Genomic DNA, 21917 nt, shown 5'->3' with positions numbered 1-21917 from the left:
TGTACTGTTGAGCCAGAACTGACCCACAGCTGACCCTCCAGTGGGTTGCATGGGCGATTACCCATCCTCCTCCCAGAGAGCAGCTGGTGGCCTCGAACCACGTGCTTTCAGGGTTGCAGCACAGCTACTTGCCACTAGGCCACGAGTGCTCGAGGCTGTACTATTTATCTTAGAATATGAACATTTAAAACAAAATCTTTCAAGTTATTTGAGTTTATTTTCTTATAAATCCTGTTAATGTGATGTACCATTGAGTCAGAAATGAGTCACAGCTGAATCTCCAGCAGGTTTTCCAAGGCTGTAAATCACACAATTGCCTATTGAGTTTGAGTTTTCGGTGTCAATTTTTGTGCTTCTGAACTTCATACTTTGGGCATGCTGCAAGGAGTAACCAGTCCTTGGAGAGGGTCTTCATGCTTGGGAGGGTGGAGGGACAGTGCAGGAGAAGAAGACCCTTGATGAGATGGATTCAGTGACTCGGGTAAAGGGAGTAAGTGAGTCAGAGACAATAAAGTAGGCACAAGACAGAGCAGGGTTCAGGGCTGTTGTATATAGGCTCACTATGAGTTGCAAGTGACTTGACAGCACATAACAACAAACTTAATTTGGCAATCATTCATTATATGGGGTTGCTATGCAGGAAGCAGGAGTGGTGTCCACTTCCTAAACAACCTGCCTCCAGAATCTCTGATTTTTGATAAATGTTGATAGTTGTAGAGGGGCTTCAGGCCTTTTGTTCAAAGGGTCGCTATGAGTCATGCTCGACTCAAGACAACAACATGTAGTTAAAAGTTCAACAACTCATTGACATCGAGTTGGAGCCAACTCACACCTTATCCTCCAATTGGTTTTCAGAGGCTGCAAACACCACAGGGGGAGATTGCCTATCTTTCCCTTTTGGAGTAACTGGTGGATTAAACCTTTAAGTTGGCAGAGAAAGTCCTTACCCAGTAGGCCACTGGAGTTCTCTACAGAATTAAGGTTAAAAGCATAGATATTAATAACATAATTAATAACATAAATAAAAAATGATTTCAAAAAAGTTAAAACAAGTGAGGATAAAGCAAATCTAAAGAGGAGCATGTTTTGGTTCACTTGAGATAGATACATTGCTATCAGATTTATTCTGACTTATGGCAAGTCTGTGTGAGGCAGAGTTGGAACTGCTCCATAGCAAAGGACTAATGGGTTCAAAGTACCAACTTGTTGGTTGCCAGCCAAACAAGACAAGATGTAGTATTTTCTTCTTCTGAGGAGTAAGATTAAAATGGAAATATTTTGATTAAAAAGTATCAATTTTTCTTATGATAAAAAAGTATAACAAAACTATATATATCCACACACATATATATTACTTTAAAACCTGTGAGAACTGGAACTCAATGCAAGTGCCTTGTTTTTAGTGATGTTGCTGGTTTTCTGCCTTTGACAGGGTGCTACTACCCTGACTGCTACTAAAATCTTCGTACTTAAGTCTTACTACTTTTCCACTGCTTTTCATTAGTGAAAAATAGGAAAACTTCATCTCATCTAGATTTCTGCCTTACACAGGTTCTAGCCTCCACAGGTTTTACTGCATTGGTAAATATGCATACATATGTGTTTAGATGTAAGTGCACATGTACGTACACACACACACACACACACACACACACTCTTTCATCTGTATTTAAAGAGAAAGAGTGGACTCTAAAACAACCTTCAGGTTGCCCACCCCTCACTTAAGTTCTCCCAGAAGATTTGAATGATTAACCAACTCTAGCAAAGTGACCTCTTACCTACTAAATCTGTCCTGAGAAAAATCCATTTGAGCCATTTGGAGCAGAGACTTGGCTCATTTATTGCTGTTGTGAAGACCAGAGCCTACTCTAACTTTTTCCAAAGAGCCTCAGATTGGAAAGAAGTGGCTCTGAGTGATGGGTAAGACCGAAGACTGCAGATAAGGGTATTGAAAAGACTGCTTTCAGAATTACTTAGATAGCGTCTGTTTTGTTTATTAAGGTCCAAATACACAATGTTCTTGTGGAATAAAATCATATGGTACAGATAAAGGCAAGCAAGGGCAGCCCAGCAAGAGTTGTTTTAGGGCCAAATTACAGACCACCCAACAGTTCACATCTTAGGAATTTGAAATGTCTAAAATTAGATAAGGTGGTTTCACAAAAAAAAAAAAATAAGGAAAAGGAGGGGGAAAGGGTCTTATCAACACCTTATGAAAGGTTAGCTAAGAAAAATACCTTACTTAGAAGGGATAAATGCATAAACTTTGTGCAGGTTAATGCAATATTAAACACAGTAGAATACATAGGCCTCATAATACTTTTGTAAAGGCATACATAAAATGTCTCCGAGCACTTTTTTTAAAAAAAAAATATGCAGAGACTAACTTAAGGAGCATTCTAGATAAAAATACTTATTTCTTGTATGGGACATGGCAGGGGGCAAGAGAGCATAGTCACACAGCAGACCCCCACAGACGCACACGGCTGAAACCACGTTTTGGTAATTACAGTTGATACGGCAGCAAAAATTACTGCAAGGATGTTGGCTGGTTCAGGGAGGCTTCTTTTCAAATATAGTCTCTTACAACTACATTTGGTTGTTTGGTTGTTTTTAAAAAAAATCTTGTGAGAGTTTATTTTATTAACCCTGTAATGTATATATTTGCAATACCTTTTTAGAATAAAATAAAAATCGCAGCCTTTGTAAGTGCGTCAGGATCGTAGTCTACATTTTAAAGCAAGTGAGAAACCTCTTTGGGTTCCTTTCACACCGAGGGATACCAATTCTTTTAAATAAAATAACACTTCCTTAAAAATCTGCCACCTAACAATTGTTCACATCATAGAAAAATAGCATATTTTTTTTGTAAAAAGAAATATAGTTACTTTGTTAAAATGGTCTATTTTTTAAACCAGCAATTATTTTTTTTCATATAAAGAATTTCTAAACATCCATACGGAAAATAAAAATAGATAATACTGAGTGCAAAGCAGACAATGGCATGTTTGCAAATGATCAAAGTACTCCGTTGCCAGATAAATAATACTCTTGGTACATTATAGTACAAACTTTAACCTTTTAGGAACTTAAAAGATATTGCTTTTACTCTCTGATGGCAAGTTACTCATAGAGAAAGTTACTCCCAGCAGCAGAAGGCCAAACTGATTAGAAATATATCATACATATTCATTCCATATTTACCCTAAGCTCAAAGTGCTGAAATCCCAGGCAAAGACTGTGGAACCCCTGACTCTTTTAAAGTGAGTGGAGATAAGGAATGGGAACTTATAACATTCAAGATCCTTTCAAAATCATTTTACTGGATCACCCCTGTCCAAATGTTCACACAAAACATTTTCACCAAACCATATTATCAAATGTATCCCAAACCATATACCAACTTGGCCAAGCCCATCATTAAGGAGTCTGAAAACTCTTATCGAAATGCAAGGATGCAGTCTTTATGGTGTCAGAACAGATGGTTTCCATGGACTATTCCGTTATCTCCAGCAAGCAATTCTGTAGGAATGACTAAAGTCCTAGTGGCAGTGGTGAAGGATGCACCAACCCTGACAGCCGTCATTTCTAGCTTGCAAGTGGGCCAGCTGTGCAGGTAAGACTCAAATAAGAGAAGACTCAGCACACTGATGTGGTCCCAAACTTCATCTCCTCAAACCCTTTCCACTCTGCTAGGATCATATGAATCTGTAAAAAGAAAAGAGAGAGAGAATTAGTGGTATATTCAACTGGCCCACTCTATGCTTAGTCCTCAGACCATAAAGAATGATGTTCCAAGATCCATAAGTGTGTAAAAGCTACTCCTAAGGCACATCAAAGTCTTGTTTTCACATAAGGAGTAAAATACAACTGCTGAAATACTGCTCTAGAGGGTTGTGTTTGGAACTTTAGATGATTCAAATATGCTTAACTGTTAACCAAAAGGTTGGAAGTTCAAGACCCCCAGAGGTGTCTCTGACGAAAGATATGGCAACCTACTTCCCCCAAATCAGCCACTGAAAACCCCTATGGCGTTCCATTCTACTGTGACACGTGGGGTCACTACAAGTTGGGCAACTGGTCTGATTCTCTATGATCATAAGTCAAACATGGATGGTGAAATGCGAATGGAATATAAGTAACTCTAAATTACTAAACTATATAAGTAACTCATATTGCACTGGGAAAATCTGCTGTCGAGGACCTCTCCAGAGTATGGAAGAGCAACAATTTCAGTCTAAAGACTAACATGTGCCTGATCCAGGCCATGGTCTTCACAATTACTTGTTATGCATCAGAGAGCTGGAAAATGACTAAGGATGACAGAAGAATTGATGTTTTTGAGTTGTGGTGCTACAGAAGAGTTGTGAGCATACCATGGACCACCAAGAAAACAAGTAAGTCTGTCTTGGAGAAGGTGAAACCAAGTTTTTCCTTGGAGGCTAGGATTTTGAATCTCTGTCTCACATACTTTGGATACATGGTGAGGAAGGATCAGTCCTTGGAGAAAGACATTACACTCAGAAGGGTGGAGGGAAGGCACAGGAGAGGAAGACCCTGGATGAGATGGACGATACAATAACTGGGAAAATGGGGTTAGGAGTGTCAAGACTCAATGAGACTGGCTCAGGACAGGGCAGCTATTGTACATAGGGTGGTGGCTATGAGTCACAGGCGACTCGACAGCACATAACAACAAGAACAAGTAACTCTAAATCCAATGTGAATAAATTGGTAGTAATATGCTGAGCTAATGCTGAGGAGGATTTTTAAATCCACAACTTTTTTCCTTTTGGTAAATTAAAGTTCTAACTGATAGAAAGCTGCCATCAGAAGGCCTACCTTTGTGATTCAGTACTGTTCCCTATAAGGAAGGGACCCTGAAATCCTGACTGCTTGGCATATGCACACACATACATACACTCACACACATACACATGTGTGTAGGAGACTGGGTCAATACATTGAGCTGTTCTCTGTCCTTTCTGGGAATTGCCACAGTGTGCCCAGATGGCCTGAATTTCCAGAATGGCACACTATACCAAAAAGAATCCCGCACTCCCATTCATTCTTGCTGCAGTTGGGTGCTACTGAGACTGGCAAGGTCCAAACTCCCACCTCTGCAATGCAGGCAATCCTGAGGCCCTCCCAAGTTATGGCCATGTTAAGAGGGTACACAGTGGCGATGATGGAACTTGCAGCAGAAACTCTTAACTATACTTGCTGCTGTCAAGCTGGAACTGACTCTTAGCTGAACCTCCACTGCTTTTCTGGGGCTGTGATTTGCCCAGAAGTTATCAAGAGATACTGTTGTGATAGAAGAGTAATTATAAAGCAAGACCTTCTAGTCCATTGGGACAAGCATGCATTATGAGGATCAATGAAATTCCAGTTTATCCAGCAGCAAATAGGTTTAACCAGGCCCTCTTCACACTTTTCCAATTCATCTGCAGTATATTTCTGCCATGACTAAGAGGACAGTTGAGGGTATTGGCCTTCTCCTGACACTTTGTACTTAACAGCACTTCTTAACAGCAGAGGACAGTGCTAGCATCTGTGGGAACTCAGCCTCATGCTGTGTTGATTCTGTGATTGATCTCCCACAGGTAAAGATGTCTTTTTCTCTGCTGAGAACAGGGCAAGCCAGTCCCTAAATGGATTGACTATGTGAAAAAGTCAAACATCTGGCTAGTTTGGAGGCCTGTAAGAAGTTTATAATTATAAAACTATAATAGCTTGGAACACTGAAGAATTCACCTCAGTTCTGGGGACCCAGGGGATACATCCATCATACATTCATTCTGTACCCATGCCCATGGGTAAAGTTAAGGGCAAGAATTCCATAGAACAATGAAAGGGCCACTTCTTCAGATCAGGGAGCACTAGGTCCAAAACAAATACAAGGCAAGGCACAGATGTAATATCAATTTTTCTAGTGGTCCCATTAAAACGCCACAAAAAGTGGTAAAATAGCAATGTCTGGCACTCTCAGGCCTCCCAGCTTTACCCTACTTGAAATCTGAAGCAGGTGGTCTCCTTGTTCACCTCCAGCTCTTCAGAAAATCTGCAAGAGTCCGATGAGACTAGCAGCATCTGAGCCAGTCAGTGCTTGTTGCTACACTCCTGAAGAGATAGAATCCATGCAGCTAAAATGGGATCCTGTGATCGGATTAGCTTCGAGTTGATGATGTCTCAGGCCGAGCCAAAAAAGACTGCTAAAATGATGTCAGCTGAAATGACCATTTGCCATGTGAAATGGAGATGTTTAAGTACACTACAATGTGTACAATATTTAATACAGCACACATAATAAAGTTCTGGAACTGTGTGTGATGGATATATATACACACTAGAATCTTATTCTATAGTTCCAGAACTAAACGTGAATTTAAGGGGGCCCTGAATAATAAGCTGGTCCCAAGCACATGGGCCAGGGAAGCAGAAAGAGGTTGGAATGGAGATGAGGATCCTATGTTTAAAGTTATAGAGTGCACCAAAAGGGGGAGAAATGTTCAAAAGTTTAGCAACAGCATAGCAACAAGGCTATATTCGAAGGTAAAAATAATGAGTGGAAAAGTTTTATAGCCTCATATGACTCACATTTCTCGCTAAAGGACTCTCTCTCTCTTCGTGCCATTGAGTCCAATTGACTCATAGGTGGCCCTCTAGTGGGGTTTTAGAGGCTGTAAATTGCTTAGATAAGATTGCTCATCTTTTCTCCCAGAGAGCAGCTGGTGGATTTGAACTGACTGCCTTCAGGTTGGCAACATTACTCTCTAGCCTCTAAGCTGCCAGAGCTCCATTCTAAAGGAACAATTTTGGCCTGGTCACCACCATGAAAAAGGTACAGGTGCATACATGGCTGGCCAACTGCGCAATAAAATATGTAAAAAATGTATTCTAAGTAGTACCCTGCTAACCATTTAAGAATGCCAGAGATATTTGGTTAACACCGTAGTCCTCTGTGCTCAGAAGAACAAATCCATCAGACAAGGAGCGGGGGGAAAAAGAATTTAAAATTTCTGTTAGTAACTATGACTAAAAAAAAGTAACCAAAATATGACCATGAGGGTGCCACTTTAATGCTGGCTAACCTAAAAATTTGCATTATCAGATGTTTTCAAATATCTATCCAACCCTGTTTACATGGCAAGTGGTCAAACTATTAAGTGAGGGACTATTAAACTAGGGAGTTCTAGTGGTCTAGTGGGTGAGGAGGTGCACTGGCAACCCAAAGCCGAGAGATTCGAATCCACCAACTGCTCTTCAGGAGGGAGAGGAGTAACTTCCATCTGTGCGATTGAAGGTCTTTGATGATCTGCTGGAGGGTCAGCTATGAGTCCATTGCAACTTGATGACAATGAATGAGTGATCTGACTGAACTAGAATTGTATTCTTTAAAATACTTCTAGAACCTGTGACCACAAACTAAGATATGAAATACATGCTGGGGTTTAATGAAGATGCTCTGGCGGTGGTGTGTGTTGTGCATTAGGATGCTAACTGACAAGCTGCTGGTTTGTAAACACCAGTCACTCCATGGGAGGAAGTTTCTCCTGGAAAGACTTCTAGACTGAGGACCTGATGTGGAGAGGGGAAGGTGTCACTGTGAGTCAGGGTTAAGCTGACAGCAAGGGGTCTGGCATTTAACTACAGTAAGATTTCTTTCTACTCTTAAAATTTCTACAATTCTCAGATGTGGGAGGGCTTAACCTTCTAGATCGAATAGGTAAGCATCTCTTTAGTCCCAAATTACAAAGGACACATGGGATGCTGAACAGTTCACCTCAGTGCTAAGAAGACGGGGAGACTCACTTTAGAAAGCTCCCAAGCTTAAATGAAAAAATAAGTGGGCACCTAGTTGGGGTTGAGGAGGTAGAAGAGGGGATAAATCATCTATATACTTACAATAAATGCCAACAGTCCTAAAAATAGCCCACATAATACTTTTTCTACCATACTGGCAAAGGTTTCACATTCGTAGAGTTCTCCTCCCCAACAAATACCAGATTTGTCACAAGAAGATGATCTGAGAGGACCCTGACAAAATATATTATTCCAATAATGCCTTTTGCATAAGCAGCAGAAAGACACTGGCTAACACCTCCATGACATTCGGAAAAAAATACTGTGTTGGAGTAGGAGGTGTGTTTTCTTTTTTCTTTTTCTTTTCTGTTTAGCAACAGATTTCTGGATTCTTTCAGGTATAACAGCAAAAATTGCTCTTTATCATCTATTTTTTTGATCCCTGGGTTTCCAAAATAAAAAGAGAGAAACAGAGGTAGAGATGGTGCTAGCCTGGTAGGGGCTACACAGCAAAATGAAAAAGAAAAAAAAAGAGGGGGGGGCACGGAGGTCCAGGCAATGATGTAAAATGCAACTTGGAGGGCTGCAGCGCTCCCCAACTTTAAAAAAAAAACACAAACAAATGTTGTTAGGTGCTATTAAGTCAAGTGCAACTCATAAAGGCCCTACGAACAGATCTGAACCTTGCCCTACCCTGCGCAGTCCTCATCATCTGTCGTGTTCAAGTACATTGTTACAGTCAATTTGCCAAAATCCACCTAGTTGCCTTTGAGATGATTCTGACCATCACAAGTCCATGTATCAGAGTGGAACTAGAGCGGAACCATTATTTTAGAGGGTATAATAGGGCAGAAATGCTGTGGATTCCGACAGCATTCACCAAGGTGCCTGTCCCAAAGTTGAGTGCGTAAGTGGTTTACCGCTTCAAACTTCTCAAGGTAGTTGATATAATTTCTACAATTATATAATCATCTTAAGCACAACATAAGACCTGAATTGGAAAAGGAAGCTTTTGGATAACTCTTTGTAAAATGAGATTTCTTTTGGTGAAAACAATTCAACTTTATCTTTTCTCTATAGGCACGTTTTCATCAGCCATCAGCCTTGTTGGAGAAGAGTCCTGAATGCCCGTGGAGAACTAAAAGAACTAACCAGAATGTTTAGTTGCAGAAGGGCAACAAGGTTGCTCATCAGAGGCACAGATGGTGAAACTGTTATCTCACATACTCTGGGCATGTTGTCAGGAAGGGCCTGTGCTTGGAAAGAAACCTCATTCTGGGAAAGTGGAGGGTCAGCAAAGGAGAGGAAGACCCTTAACAAGATGGCCTGATGCTGTGAGTACAACAATTTGAGCATGACAGGGATGTGCAGATGGTGCAGGACAGCGCAAGGTTCAGAGATATTATTCAGGAGCTTGTTGTGAGTTGTAGTTAACTCAGAGTCACCTAACAACCTCGGTCACCGTTGGGTGGACTCTGCCTCATGGTGGTCTCACGTTATCTTGGACTAGAACTACGCTTTCTAGGGTTTTCAATATCTGCTATTTTTTGGGGAAGTAGATCATTACCAGGTCATTCTTCCAAGGTACTCATGGTTGGATTCAAATCTCCAACCTTTCCGTCCTTATGGTTAACAGTTGAACACCTAACCATTTGTAGCACCAGGGACTCTGTGGAATGCAAACAAACACTGCAAGTCTGTGCTCTGACTCAGCACCTCACCTGGGCAAAAGAAGTCCTGGTCACCTTTCCTCCATGCACCCTGCACTGCCAGATGCCCACTGTCTTCCAGCATGGTGATGTTCTTGGGGAGGGAGGCCACTCTGTGAGGCAGGTCCCCACCATTCAGAGAAACGTGGCTTCTGGACTGCTCCCCCTGGCCCCTCTCCACCTTGGGGTCCTCCATCTCCTCTGTGGACTCACTGCTCCTAGAACTTATTAGGAGCCTCATCCGGGACACAGAGCTCACCTCTCTCATTCTCATCAGTCTGTCAGAGTCTGCTCTCTGTGGTGGGGAGGCCAATTTCTCTTGTAAACTTTCAATCACGTTGGAGGTGCTTCTGCCCCTCTTTTCTGGGCCTGGGATCCTTTCAACAAAATGGAACAAAGTGGACCTGAAGGCTGGTTTGGTCTCCAAGTCCCTATGATCCATGCATCTGGGAACCTGGGGGCTGGACGGGGGCTCAGGCCTGGAGGTGTCATTGGTACTATCCCCGTCCATACCTGAGTGGGCAGAGTCACAGGGAGTCCTTCTAGTGATGTCTCTCTCTCCAACAAAGAGAGGGCTTTCTGTCCAGCCACACTTCCTCCGGCCATAAAAGGCATCTTTCGTCACAGCAGGGCCATCTCGTTGGACTGTGCTGGTCAGTGGTTCTTCCCTGGGCGACTCCGTCCTGAAGGCACTTTCACCAGATTCGGGGCGGGGATTGTGTCCAGCTCTCTTGTTGGCCTGTAGGAGGGACTCCACTGCCACCTCAATGCCCAGGATCCGTTCAGCCCTTTCTTGCAGGGACTCATTTGGGGGGATTTCTAAAGCACTCACTTTCTCTAAAATGCCATCTATCTCATTGGTACCCTGCTCTGGTCTCGTAGGGAGCCCCATGGACCGTAAGTCTGGAGCTGAGAGTCCTCGGTTTTTGTTAGCAAGAGAGAGCAGAAACCCCATGTCCTCATTGTCCCCACTCTCTGCCTCTGGTGCAGCCCCTTCCCTCGGTTTCACAGAAGGGGCATCCTCCGTGAATATCTGCCTTTCCCACGGCTCCCTCAGTTCGGATGGGGAGAACGGGGCAGCTGGCTTTGTGTCACTTAATTTAAATGCTGTCCTTCTTTTCACAGGGCCTAGGCTGACTGCTAGCTTGCTTTGCCTGGTGCCAACCTCCTGGTTTCTCTTCTCTGTGATCCAGTTTCCATCTGCCAACCTGAACGGGTCCCCTCTGCTGTCTTCAGCCTGCTGGAACCCCAGGGGCAGGGGGCCAGCCTTCTGCTCCTCACTCCAGTTCTCAGACTTACTATTCACTCCTCCTGACCTAAACCCAGGCTCCTCCAGCACTGGCATCGTCGGCTGCTGCTCGCCTGTCACCACCAGGCTGGAGCTGCCGAAGCCGGCTCCCTTCCACCTGGAGTCAGTACTGTCATCCTGTTCCTCACCTTCTCTCTCCTCACTACTGCCTTCACTGCCACTACCACTACTGTCTTTCTGCTCTTGAAGCTCTTTGTTAAAATTTTCCAACTGGCTTATTAAGTCCCAGGGACGACGGCCCACTGGTTTCAAAAGAAACTGGCCAAATAACTGCTGGGTGTTGCACGGGCTGGTTGGCTCCCCCTTTACCACCTCGTCCTTGGGAGCAGGGTTGGCTGCGTGTCCCAGGCCACCCAGGTGGGGCTGTGGTGGGTGCGCTTTGGACTCGGGGGCCTGACTGACGCCTGAGGGTGTCCTGGAGAAAGCACTATTGCTTGAGAGGTTGAGGTACATCTGGCCTTTTAAGTGATGCGCACTTGGCCTCTGCCTTTGGTCCACGGGAGCTGGTGCTGTATGCGTCGGCTGGTCAGAGGCAGTAGAGCTGTAATAGCCTGGAGTCAGCACTGGGTTCTCTGGGCCTCCTGGCTTCACGCCACTGGGGAGCTCTGAGCTCTTGGCTTCTTCGTTGAAACTTGTTTGCGTTTGCTGGTCTCTGAGCTGGTACCCTGGCCATGGGCCAGAACCCTTGAGCCCTCTGTGTCTCACAGGGGGACTGCATCTTAGGTCATTTGTTTGTTTGTCTCTGGCTTCCCCCAGCTCTTGTTTTCCTGGCTGTGCTCCGCAGGCCATGCTTCCTGTGAGGGCCTGCAGCTCCAGGTCGGTGGAAGACGTGCTCAGGAGACTTTGTTCTTGCAGCTCAGGGCTCTTATCAAGCCCGCTCTTTTTATCAGCGCCCTGCTTTAAGTCATTGTTGTTCCTATCAAGCTCTGGCAGATGGGGTTCAGGTTTTACTGGGATGGAAACCAAGCAAAACACAGTCCCGCTCTTTTTTTTCTTTGAACTTTTCTTGGTCAGGAGCCCAGTTTCAAACTGTTTGAGCTGGGTGATGGTTTCACAGGTACCCTGGGCTGGTGGGTTTGGGGAAGGAGTGGGGCCGACTGACTGTCCACGCTGGGCACCTTTTGTGCTAAGTCGCTGTCCTCTCTCTGCGTGGCTGTCTCTTTGGTCAGCAGAGCCCCAGGGGTCACCTTCCCTGAGAGGATGGCTGGGCAACCATCTGGGATTGGGGTCAGAAATGGCAGGGGCCACAGCTGTTGTGCTCAAAAAGGCACTCCCTGGCTCCATTTTCCTGGGAGCTGGCTCGTGGGGAGCAGCAGTGCTGTATGGTCTATCATACAGCTTGGGGTCCTTGAAGTAACCTTGGGGGTGTGTTAGCTTAATGTGTCGTATGTGCGGGTCATCAAAGGGGATGTACTGGACGGAGCTGTCACGAGTAGGGGAGGGGCAGGAGTCCTGGGGGAGTCCACGAGGAGAGCCTGGGCTCACACGGAGTCGATCCCCGGTCCCCAGGGACGTAGCAGAACCCTGGCAGCTGGTGCTGGCCTTCTCAGCTTGGGGGTGCTGCTGGCTGCGACTCCCACATGCAGCTCTGGATGTGTCTTCCAGGTAGGGGTTTGTGATGTGTGGGGAGGACGAGTGGTATGATGGCGGAGGTACATAGACTGGGGGCTCCAGGCTAGAGTCGGACCCACAGTGCTCCTGCTGGGGGTCACCAGGTTTGGTCCAGTAGGAGGCATACGGGTCATCGGCAGGGTGGCTGTCCTGGTGTTCACAGCCGTCCACCCCTCCCCTGGACTGCTGGTGTGTCTCGTAGGATGGAGGCTTCAAGGGTCTCCCAAACTTGGGCTGTGGGAAAGGGGGTGTCAAGCCCCCCTTCTCAGTGCTCCTTGTGGACTCCAGGTTTGGTGTGCAATTTGGAGGGTAAAGTGGCATCTTAGGGACACCTGGCAAGTGTCCGTCATTTAGTGAAACAGGCATTTCCATGCAACTCAGGCTCTCGGGGAACAGGACTCTGGGTAACGACTGGGATTTCCCTTTGTTCTGAGGATTCAGCGCGTGCTCTCCTGGCACAAGCGAGTACGGGTCCTGAAACAACTTCTCCCCGCCACCATCGGACATCTGCCTCCCCAGCTTTCTGGGCTGGCTCCAGTTCTCCAGGCTTACATGCTGCCACTTGGCAGTGCCTGGCATCCTCAGCTCATCTTCCACAGCTGCCTTCTTGGTCACGTTCTCTGTCCTTGCACTGACTTCCCATGGGCCTTCCCTCCAGTGCCCAGGACGACTGTGGGCTTGGGCCAGTCTTCTGACCTCCAGGTCTTCTCGGTCCCTCGGATATGACAAGCCACTGGACTCCTGTCCCTTTCTTCTCCAACAGGCTTGGTCATTCCCTGTGTGTGGCTGAGAGGACCATGCCAATGGTGGCTGATTATAAAACCTGCAAAATAAAAGAAGACACAAGCATCACACAAAGGGAGGGCAAGATTAGAAGAAGCATGTCCATCTCAGCTTCCATGAGCAGCATTCCAAGTGAGACTCAGGGCAGTACCTCTCTCAAAAATGTATCCCAACCACGATACTTGTTAACTTTAAAGGCAGCATGTCCTCTTGGTTTAGTTTGGAAGATGGCCACATGTTTTGCAATCAAGAGCCTAGAAGCAGTAGTGGCAAGCTGACCACAAGAACACCAGGGATGCTGGCTGAGCTCAAGAGATGCCAAGGCCCTTAGAACTTTAAAATGCCGAAGGGAGCAAGGGCAAGCCCTGCTTGAGGGTTTCTCAAGGTGTGGTCTGGGGCTGTTGGAGGTCCAATTAAGTGTGGATTTGTGGCTCGGTGCAGACCCACTAAGCAATCTCTGGAAGCAAGGTCTGGAAGCCAGCTTTTAACAACACAGCTTTGTGACAGGCCACACATTGCCAGAGAATTCATTCAAACTCGCAGTGGCCAACAGGACAGAGGAGACGGCCCCGCCTGATCTCCTGGCCACCAGAGTTCCTTCATCTTCCCTGCACTTGGATATTCATGGGAGCCAGATGCCGCATCTTTCTCCCACAGACTAGCTAGTGGGGTCAAACCACAGCTATTTTAGTGAGCAGCGAGAGCTTTTCACTACAGTGCCAGTGGGCCTCCTTCTTTGATCCTATTAGTTCTGAAACTTTAATGTACCTCAAAATCACCCACAAGCATTATTAAAACCTAGATTCCTAGGTTGAAACCCAGTTCCTCATTCAAGAGACCTGTTTAGAGAACCTCTGCATGATGCAAATAGCTAATGTATTTAGCTGTTAACCAAAAGCTTGGAGGTTCAAGTCTTCCAAGAGGTGTCATGGAAGAAAGGCCTGGTGATCACCTTCTACAAATCTACTGTAGGGCACAGTTCTACACTGACACATGTGGAGTTGACGTGAGCCAGAATAAATTCCACCCCCACGGGTTTTGCTTGGGTTTATGTCTGAGTGGGACCCAATACTTCCTATTTCTAATAAGTTCTCTGGTAACTCTGATACTTTAGGTTGGAGATTACCCCTGGAGAACAGGTAAGATAGGTGGTTCTCAACTTTGACTGCATTGACTTCACTTTGAACAACTGGTGGAATTTTAAAATCCTGACACCTAGACTGTATCTTAATCTAGTGCATCAAACGCTGAGAGGAAGAATGGAGGACAGGCTTCAGCGTCTTCTCAAGATCGCAAATACTTCCAATGTGCAGCCAAGACTGTTGGTCCTGGTCTCCTGCATGTCCCACCTTTCCCTGATGGCAGCAATCTCCCAGAAGAGAGATACAAATATAAACCTATGCAAATTGAAAAGGTCTGGCATGGTCCGTAGAAAGCTACCTTGGTAGCTGAGAGGTCACATTTCTGCAGCAGTTCAAACCCACCAGTTGCTCCAAAAGTATAAGATGGACAAGCTCCTCCTGTGTGATTCACAAACTCCAAAAACCCTCACTGGAGGGTCAGCTATGAGTTGGTTCTGGCTAGGCAGCAATGACCAAGTGACTAATTAGTCCCTAGGAATCTGTAGTTTTAAACAGCATTCTAAGAGACTTGGAATCTGACTACAGTCAGAATCAACTTGGAGTTTTCTAAAGAATATGAGGTGGTTGTATTGAAGCAGAACTCTATCTGAGGTAGGAAACGGTAGAATCAAATGCCAGCCCGTCCCCATATAGCTAGCTGTACACCTTACAAATGGGCATTTTATAAATTATTTTTAAGAACACTTTTAAACCCAGGCCAACCCCAGCTCTTTGGACAACCTAGTAAGGAGTCAGGCCTCAAGTATAATCTAAATCTCCCCAGATTATCCGAGCATATATAGAGCTGGTAGAATTGCTGCTCTAATGCAACCAGAGAAAGAATCTGATCAATACTGTTTGACTACATACAAAAGTCAAGCTATGTTACTACCTATGAGTGACCAGGGTCTAGGGAAATCCAAATGGTTCAACCCTCTGAAATAACCATTGACTTTTTAAATCATAAAAGTAATTTATAATCATGTTTGAAAACTTAGCAAAAACAGAAAAGCACCAAAATTGCTTGTAAGCTTTCTACTTAAGAGTTGTTTTGACATGTATCACCTAGTGTACGCACCTAGTACGTAAAAGAATACAGACTTTATATCTTATAAAATTGGTTTTGGTTCTTGGTTTTTCACTAAAGAAGCCCTCATGGCACAGTAGTTAAAGAACTGACTGCTAACTGAAAAGTCAGTGGTTCAAACTCACCAGCCACGCCAGAGCAGAAAGATGATGTGATTTGATTCACACAAGATTTACAACCTTGGAAAACCTCAATAGTCTCTGCATATTTAATTGATAGGTAATATTCTATGCATATTTAACGGATAAGTAATCTATGCCATTTGAGGACTAGGGTGCGTCTGATTAAGGCCCTTTCCATTCACTTGCTATGCATCTGTGAGCTGGACAATGAATATAGATAACAAAAGAAGAACGGATGCTTTTCAGCCGTGGTGCTGGAGGAGAACACTGACCATCCCGTGGACTACCAAGGGAACAAACAGATATGTCTTGGAGAGGGTGTAGCCGGAGTGCTGCATGTCAAGGTCTCACATACTTTGGGCATGTTGCTAGGAGGGGCTAATCCTTGGAGAAGGCATGATGCTTGGAAGGGTGAAAGGTCAGCAAAGGAGAGGAGGACCCCCAACCAGGTGGATTGGAACAGTGACTTCCACAATGGGCTCTAGGAATCAGTAAGTGTGAGGATGACACAGGACAGAACAGAGTTCAGATCCAGTGTTCATAGAATTGCTATAAGTCATACTCAACTCGAAGGCACCTAACAATGATTATGTGATTTAACTTTCCTATTATTAGTTGACATTTAGATGGATTCTATCCTAGCACATTTTGAGAAATACTACTATTTGCAAAGTGTTGCTTAAGAACTGGACTAGCTGAAAGGTAGGTGGTTCAAGTCCACCCAGAGGTGCCTCAGAAGTAAAGCCTGGCAATCTGCTTCCAAAATCTCACAGCCTTGAAAACCCTATGGAGTTACCCTACCTTGCCTAGAGGGGGCAGGGCTGTCATTTGCCATATGCCAGAATCAACTCGACAGCAACGAACAGTAATGATTTACAAATGTGTATTTATGTATGTCTTTGATCATTTAGAGAAAATTATTAGAAAAGGGACAAATCAATCATTACTTGTTTGTATCCATATTGTGTGCAAACCTGACCCTAGATAAACCATTTCCATCTGCATTCCCACCTACCACATAGAGGACAGCTTGTCTTTACTGGACATTTCTCAATTTTGGTTACTATCATCCATTCTCTTTCTGCTTCCACTGCCATCGAACTACCTCCAAGGGTCTGCAAGGATGTGAAAGTCTATGGAAGCAGACTATGAAAATCACTGATGGTTCTGAACTACTGACGTGGGTCTTTTTATTATTTCTCATTGTTTAAAAGACTATTTCTCTGGTTACTGCTAAGATTGTGCTTGGGGGTTTTGTAATGTGCTTAATGTGTCATTTCACATTTTGTGGTTTCAAATTATTTCTAAAACATAGTTTACTATTCAGCAATAGCATTCTAGAGAGTGAAGTCAATGAGGAATAAGAAGGGACTTATAGCTACTATGTTTGTGAACCCTATGAACTGGAGGGACCACTGGGTTCTGGGTGAAGTCTTTCCAAAAAGCGGCTTCTCAACAGAGCTCATAGTTGTTGTGTGTGTGTGTATGTGTGTTTGTTTTTTTTTAAAGGTATTATAATTACTGTTGTGGTTGTAATTAACTTCTTTCCCTTAAAAGGCAGAGATACCCAGCCTGTCATATCCTGACACTATCCCTTTAAGTTACTTAAAATTAATATTAGTTCTCTCTCATACATTGCCATAATGCAGAAACCAGCTCATAACTAGCTGACCCTCCAGTGGGTTTCACAGGCCATAAATCTCATGGGAGGAGACTACCTATATTTCTCCTAAAGAGCACCCAGTGGATTGGAACTGCCAGAGATGTCATCTTTGGATTAGTAGCACCGCTCCCTACTGACTACTGGAGTACCCTCAACCTTAGTTTAAAGCTCCCCAATTTAATGGGGGGTGTAAGGGAAATGATAAGAATTTGCTCAAATTCGTATTCAAATTCTGTAAATAAACGATTTGTTATTGTTGTTGTTATGTGCTGTCGAGTTGCTTGCGACTCATAGCAACCCTATGTACAACAGCCCTAAACCCTTCTCTATCCTGTGCCAATCGCACTGCTTCTGACACACCCATCCCAATTACCCCAGTCACTGAATCAATCCGCCTCATAGTAGGGGGTAAAAAGCTGAAAATGTAGGAAATATTAAAATCCTTTATAAGCAAGACCTTGTCCACTGAGCAGCCTCATGCTTCTGCATTTCCTTGTCATACACAGTGCAAGCTGTCCTAACACTGGCCATGTTAGAGGACACAATTCTTGGTTGCTGTTGTCAAAATCATGTTTCAAGCATCTAGGTTCTGAATGCTGAATAGAGCACTGCGTGGGTCAGGTTCTGTGGGGATTGTTGCGAGTGAAGAGGTTATTTGGCCCTGGCCTCTGTGATGGTCTTGCCCAGGTGAGCCTGGATCTTTGCTAGCCTGAAAGTCACTGTCCCTTCCCTTGGGACATCTCAGTGACCTCACTGACAATCAGTAATCTGAAAAACCATTTACAGATTCTCAGCTCCTACTGGGTGAAAGGTCCTAGACTGTGCAGTGTCCAAGGAAAAGATGTAAAAATTCCAAGTTAATGAAACACTACAGTTGGAAGAACCAGTTACTGTTGAGCCCGTTCTGACACACGGTGACTCCCTGTGTGACCAAGTAGAACTGTGCTCTAGACAGCGTTCAGCGGCTGACTTTGGGAGTAGATTTCCAGGCCTTTCTTCTGAGGTGCTTCCAGGTAAACTCAAACCTGCAAACTTCCATGTTAACAGCCAAGCAAGTAAACCATTTATATCATGGAGGGATGTACAAAATATCCCAAAAGAACAAATACGTCTGTCTTGGAGAAAGTGCAGCCAGGGTGCTCCTTAGAAGGCAAGGAAAGTGAAAGTTCATCTCACAGACTCTGGGCATGTTGTCAGGAAAAAGGCACATTCTTGGAAAAAGATATCACGGTGGGGACGTTAGAGGGTCTGAGAAAGAGAAGACCCTGAACAAGACGGATTGACACAGTGACTTTAACAAGAAAAGCGCATCAGAGATCATGAAAATGATACAAGATAGGGAAAGATTTAAATCTGTTATTCACAGGATCCGTGTGAGTCGTCATTCCCTCAATGGCTCCTAACAACAACAACAACAAAATAAATCACTGGGAAGTGTATGATCTCCTCCATCCTGAGGTCCATGGCAAGCAGGCTGTGTATACCATGTTGTTGATGTGTACCACCGAGCTGTGACCCACACCTGACCCTGCAGAGGTAAATCACACGGGAGGAGAATGCTCACCCTTTTCTCGAGGAGCAGTTGGTGGATTTGAACGTCTCTGGGATTACAGCGCAGCTTATCACCACTTTTTTAATAAGGCCACCAGAGCCTTATTAAATACCATTCTCACTCCTCACAGGCCAACCAAATTTTTCTAAAGTCTCCAATTTTATGGAAGAAACAGCTCTATGTGACATATTCTTATTTTCACAATGATAGGTCATTGTCTTCACAATAAACATGCTATGTGCTTAGAGAGGTGATCAGAATCCCAAAGTATTATTTGTCTGCATGTGTGCTATGCACATAATCAGAAGAAAAATAAAAAATGACATAAATAGGACAAGAAGAATGCAAGCAGACTATAAAAAGCTCCTATCCTGGAGAAGCAAAGTGGTCAGTTTCCGATGGAGTCAGTCTCTTTCCTCTCCCCAAAATGTGACATTTTTACCTAAAATTTGTCAAAACTGCCATATAAATTTAATCAAAAAGGGTAAACATTCTGAATTAACATAATATGCTAAAATTGCAACTTAAGGAAAACACTTCTGGGAAAATGTAAGTACTTTATTATATAAAATAGTCACATTACACAGAAACTAAGAAGCATTCACCCTGCTTTGTACCTAGCATGGAAGGAGTCCACAAGGCAAGGCTATTGTCATTGGACATCACTGAGTCCATTTCAACCTATACTGACCTCATACAACACACTAGAGCTCCCACTGGATTTCCTAGACTGTAATCCTTAAGGAAGCAGATCAGCAGATCCATCTCTCACAGGAGGGTTGGGTGGGTTTGAACTCAAAACCTTTCAGTTAGCAGCTGAGTGCGGAGCTCCTTCTGTTTAATAATATCTACTGATGTAGGGGGAGGTCTAGGGGGTTAGTGGTGAGGATTGCTCTGCCAACACAAAAGTACATAGTTCTAATTCATCAGTTGCTCTGAGGGAGAAAAAGGGACAATCTCTTCTGTGTGATTAACTGCCTTTGAAAACCTGCTGGAGGGTCAGCTATGAGTCACTTCAGAGTTGATGGTACACAACAGCAACACAACTGATGCTGAGTCAGTTCCACCTCATAGAGACCCTCCAGCAGGTTTCCAAAACTAAATCTTTATGGGCAAAGATGGTCCTTTGTTCTCCCACTGATGGATTTGATTACTGACCTTCTGTTTACTGCTGTTGTTAGGTGCCATTGTGTTAAGTAAGAACTCATAGCTATCCACACAATGAACAAGTGATCTGAACCCTGTTATCTATTCCATTCCTCCTCAAAATTTGTGACACACTAAGCCCACTGCAGTAGTCACTGTGTCAATCTACCTGGTTGAAGGTCTTTCTCTCATTTGCCGCCCCACTATCTTCCCAAGCAGGATGTCCCTCTCCAAAGAATAGCCTAGCCACATGCTTGAAGTTTGTGGGACAAAGTTGCCTCAAAGGAGCACTCTGGCTGCACTTTCTTCAAGACATATCTGTTTGGTTTTTGGCAGTCCAGGGGAAATTCAGGACTCTTCTCAATTACATACTGAGGAACAATGATCTGAATCAGCCACAGTCTTTCAATCACTTGCTATGTATCTGAGAACCAGACAATAAAAAAGGATGACAGAAGAAGAATTGAGCTGTGGTGATGGAGAAGATACGGTTAGTAGCTCAATACATTACACGTTGCACACTATGTCACCAAACTTGTAGGAAGATGATTTTAAAATAAACCCAAAAAACCACTCAGGCTCATTTCCATTGGTTTAGAACCAATTTACAGCTAGCTAACCCTCCAGCAGGTTTTCTGAGCCTGTAAGTCACACAGAAGATCTTTCTCCTTCAGAGTTGCTGGTGAATTTGAACAGCCTGAGATGTGTCATCCCTGAGTTGGCAGTTTAACTCCCTACGGACTAGGCCACCAGAGCTGCCACATACCTGTTCAGTAAATTTCTCCTCCAGATAAGTTATCAAGTGCGACTACCCTCCTGCCTTCCATGTATGACATCTATGTGGGAACTTGTGTAGTTTCAGCCAAGAGTCTGTTTCCTAACTCATTTGAGGAAATAAGGTGAGATCAAGGGTGTGTTTTTTTCTTTTAAAAAAGAGGAAACTAATGATTTATGTTTCTTTGTTTTTTTTTTAATGTCAGCAGAGGGATTTTTATTAAAGCATGATGAGTACACAGAAACATGGTGGGACAAAAGATAAGGAAAACAAAGTGGAATTAGACAGCCCAAGTGTTAACAAGCCCAACGAGACAAACAGTGTCTTTATGCAGCGAGGGAGGCCACAGACAAGACCCAAGTCACATTTGCAAACAGCTCCTTGTTCATCTCAGAAGAGAGACGTGGTGGTGATGAAATGAAATCTGTTTAGGAAATATTTGTGAGATAAGCATGTAGAAGACAACAGGGCTTAAGGAAAATGAGATCTGTTCATGGAGCATATCATCATGAAAGGGAGGCACTTTCTGCGTGACTCCTATTTTCTTTTTCCTTTTGTTACAAAAGTAAGGGCATACTCAGACTCCATTTTTGAAAGGGCCTTTTAACTGGTTCACATGCTCTAGGATTGGGTTCACAGAGATGGCATATCCCTGTGCACTGCAACCCAGCCTATCATCTGAGCTTAGTTCCACTGGGGCTAGAGACATGTGGCTTAGCAAAAAAAAAAAAAAGTTGTGTTGCCTGCCTGGATTGCCTGGATGAACTGGGGATTTAATGGGAAATAAAACACAGAAACTTATTCATTGTTGAGAATTTGTGACCTCTCCTTCCTCCATGAACAAAATTCTGAACTTGGTCCAGATTTGAATCACCTAGGGTCTAAAAGCCTCTTTGGTCATACAGCACACTGGAAGTCAGAATGGAGTGGAGGGACACACTTAAAAGGCTAGACCCTAACTAACATGGGCTCCAGGCCCAGCAATGTCCCTCCAGCTAGCAACTGGTATCTGACAGATGCTGATTATTCTCGATGTCCTTCACGCCTTAAGTCACGGTCTGGACAAGTGGGTGACTTACCACCCTTTATAACAAAAGCCCATTCCCTACATGCAGACGTGCCAAGCCATTCTCACTTAGACAGTGTGAGCATGAAGAACATCATACTCTTCTGAAGAAAGACATCCTTCTGCTACACTGGCAGAAGACATTGAGAGTATCTCCTTAACCAACT

General features: G+C 44.2%; 1 protein-coding gene across 1 annotated transcript in view; it reads right to left on the bottom strand.

Moving 5' to 3' along the window:
• Positions 1-3673: 3673 nt before the first annotated feature.
• Positions 3674-21917, bottom strand: part of KIAA1462 (KIAA1462 ortholog) — a 35035-nt gene continuing 16791 nt past the window's right edge. Inside the window, exons 2-3 of the mRNA XM_006887116.1 lie at positions 9528-13258; positions 3674-3708 (exon numbers count right to left, since the gene is read on the bottom strand). Of these exons, the coding sequence (XP_006887178.1) occupies positions 3674-3708; positions 9528-13258 (3766 nt within the window). The remainder of the gene's footprint in view (positions 3709-9527; positions 13259-21917) is intronic.

The sequence above is a fragment of the Elephantulus edwardii genome, unplaced genomic scaffold (assembly GCF_000299155.1).
Source record: "Elephantulus edwardii isolate Elephantulus edwardi_28Jun2011 unplaced genomic scaffold, EleEdw1.0 scaffold00054, whole genome shotgun sequence".
In the NCBI taxonomy this organism is placed as follows: domain Eukaryota; kingdom Metazoa; phylum Chordata; class Mammalia; order Macroscelidea; family Macroscelididae; genus Elephantulus; species Elephantulus edwardii.
This window is presented reverse-complemented; position numbering and strand designations above follow the sequence as displayed.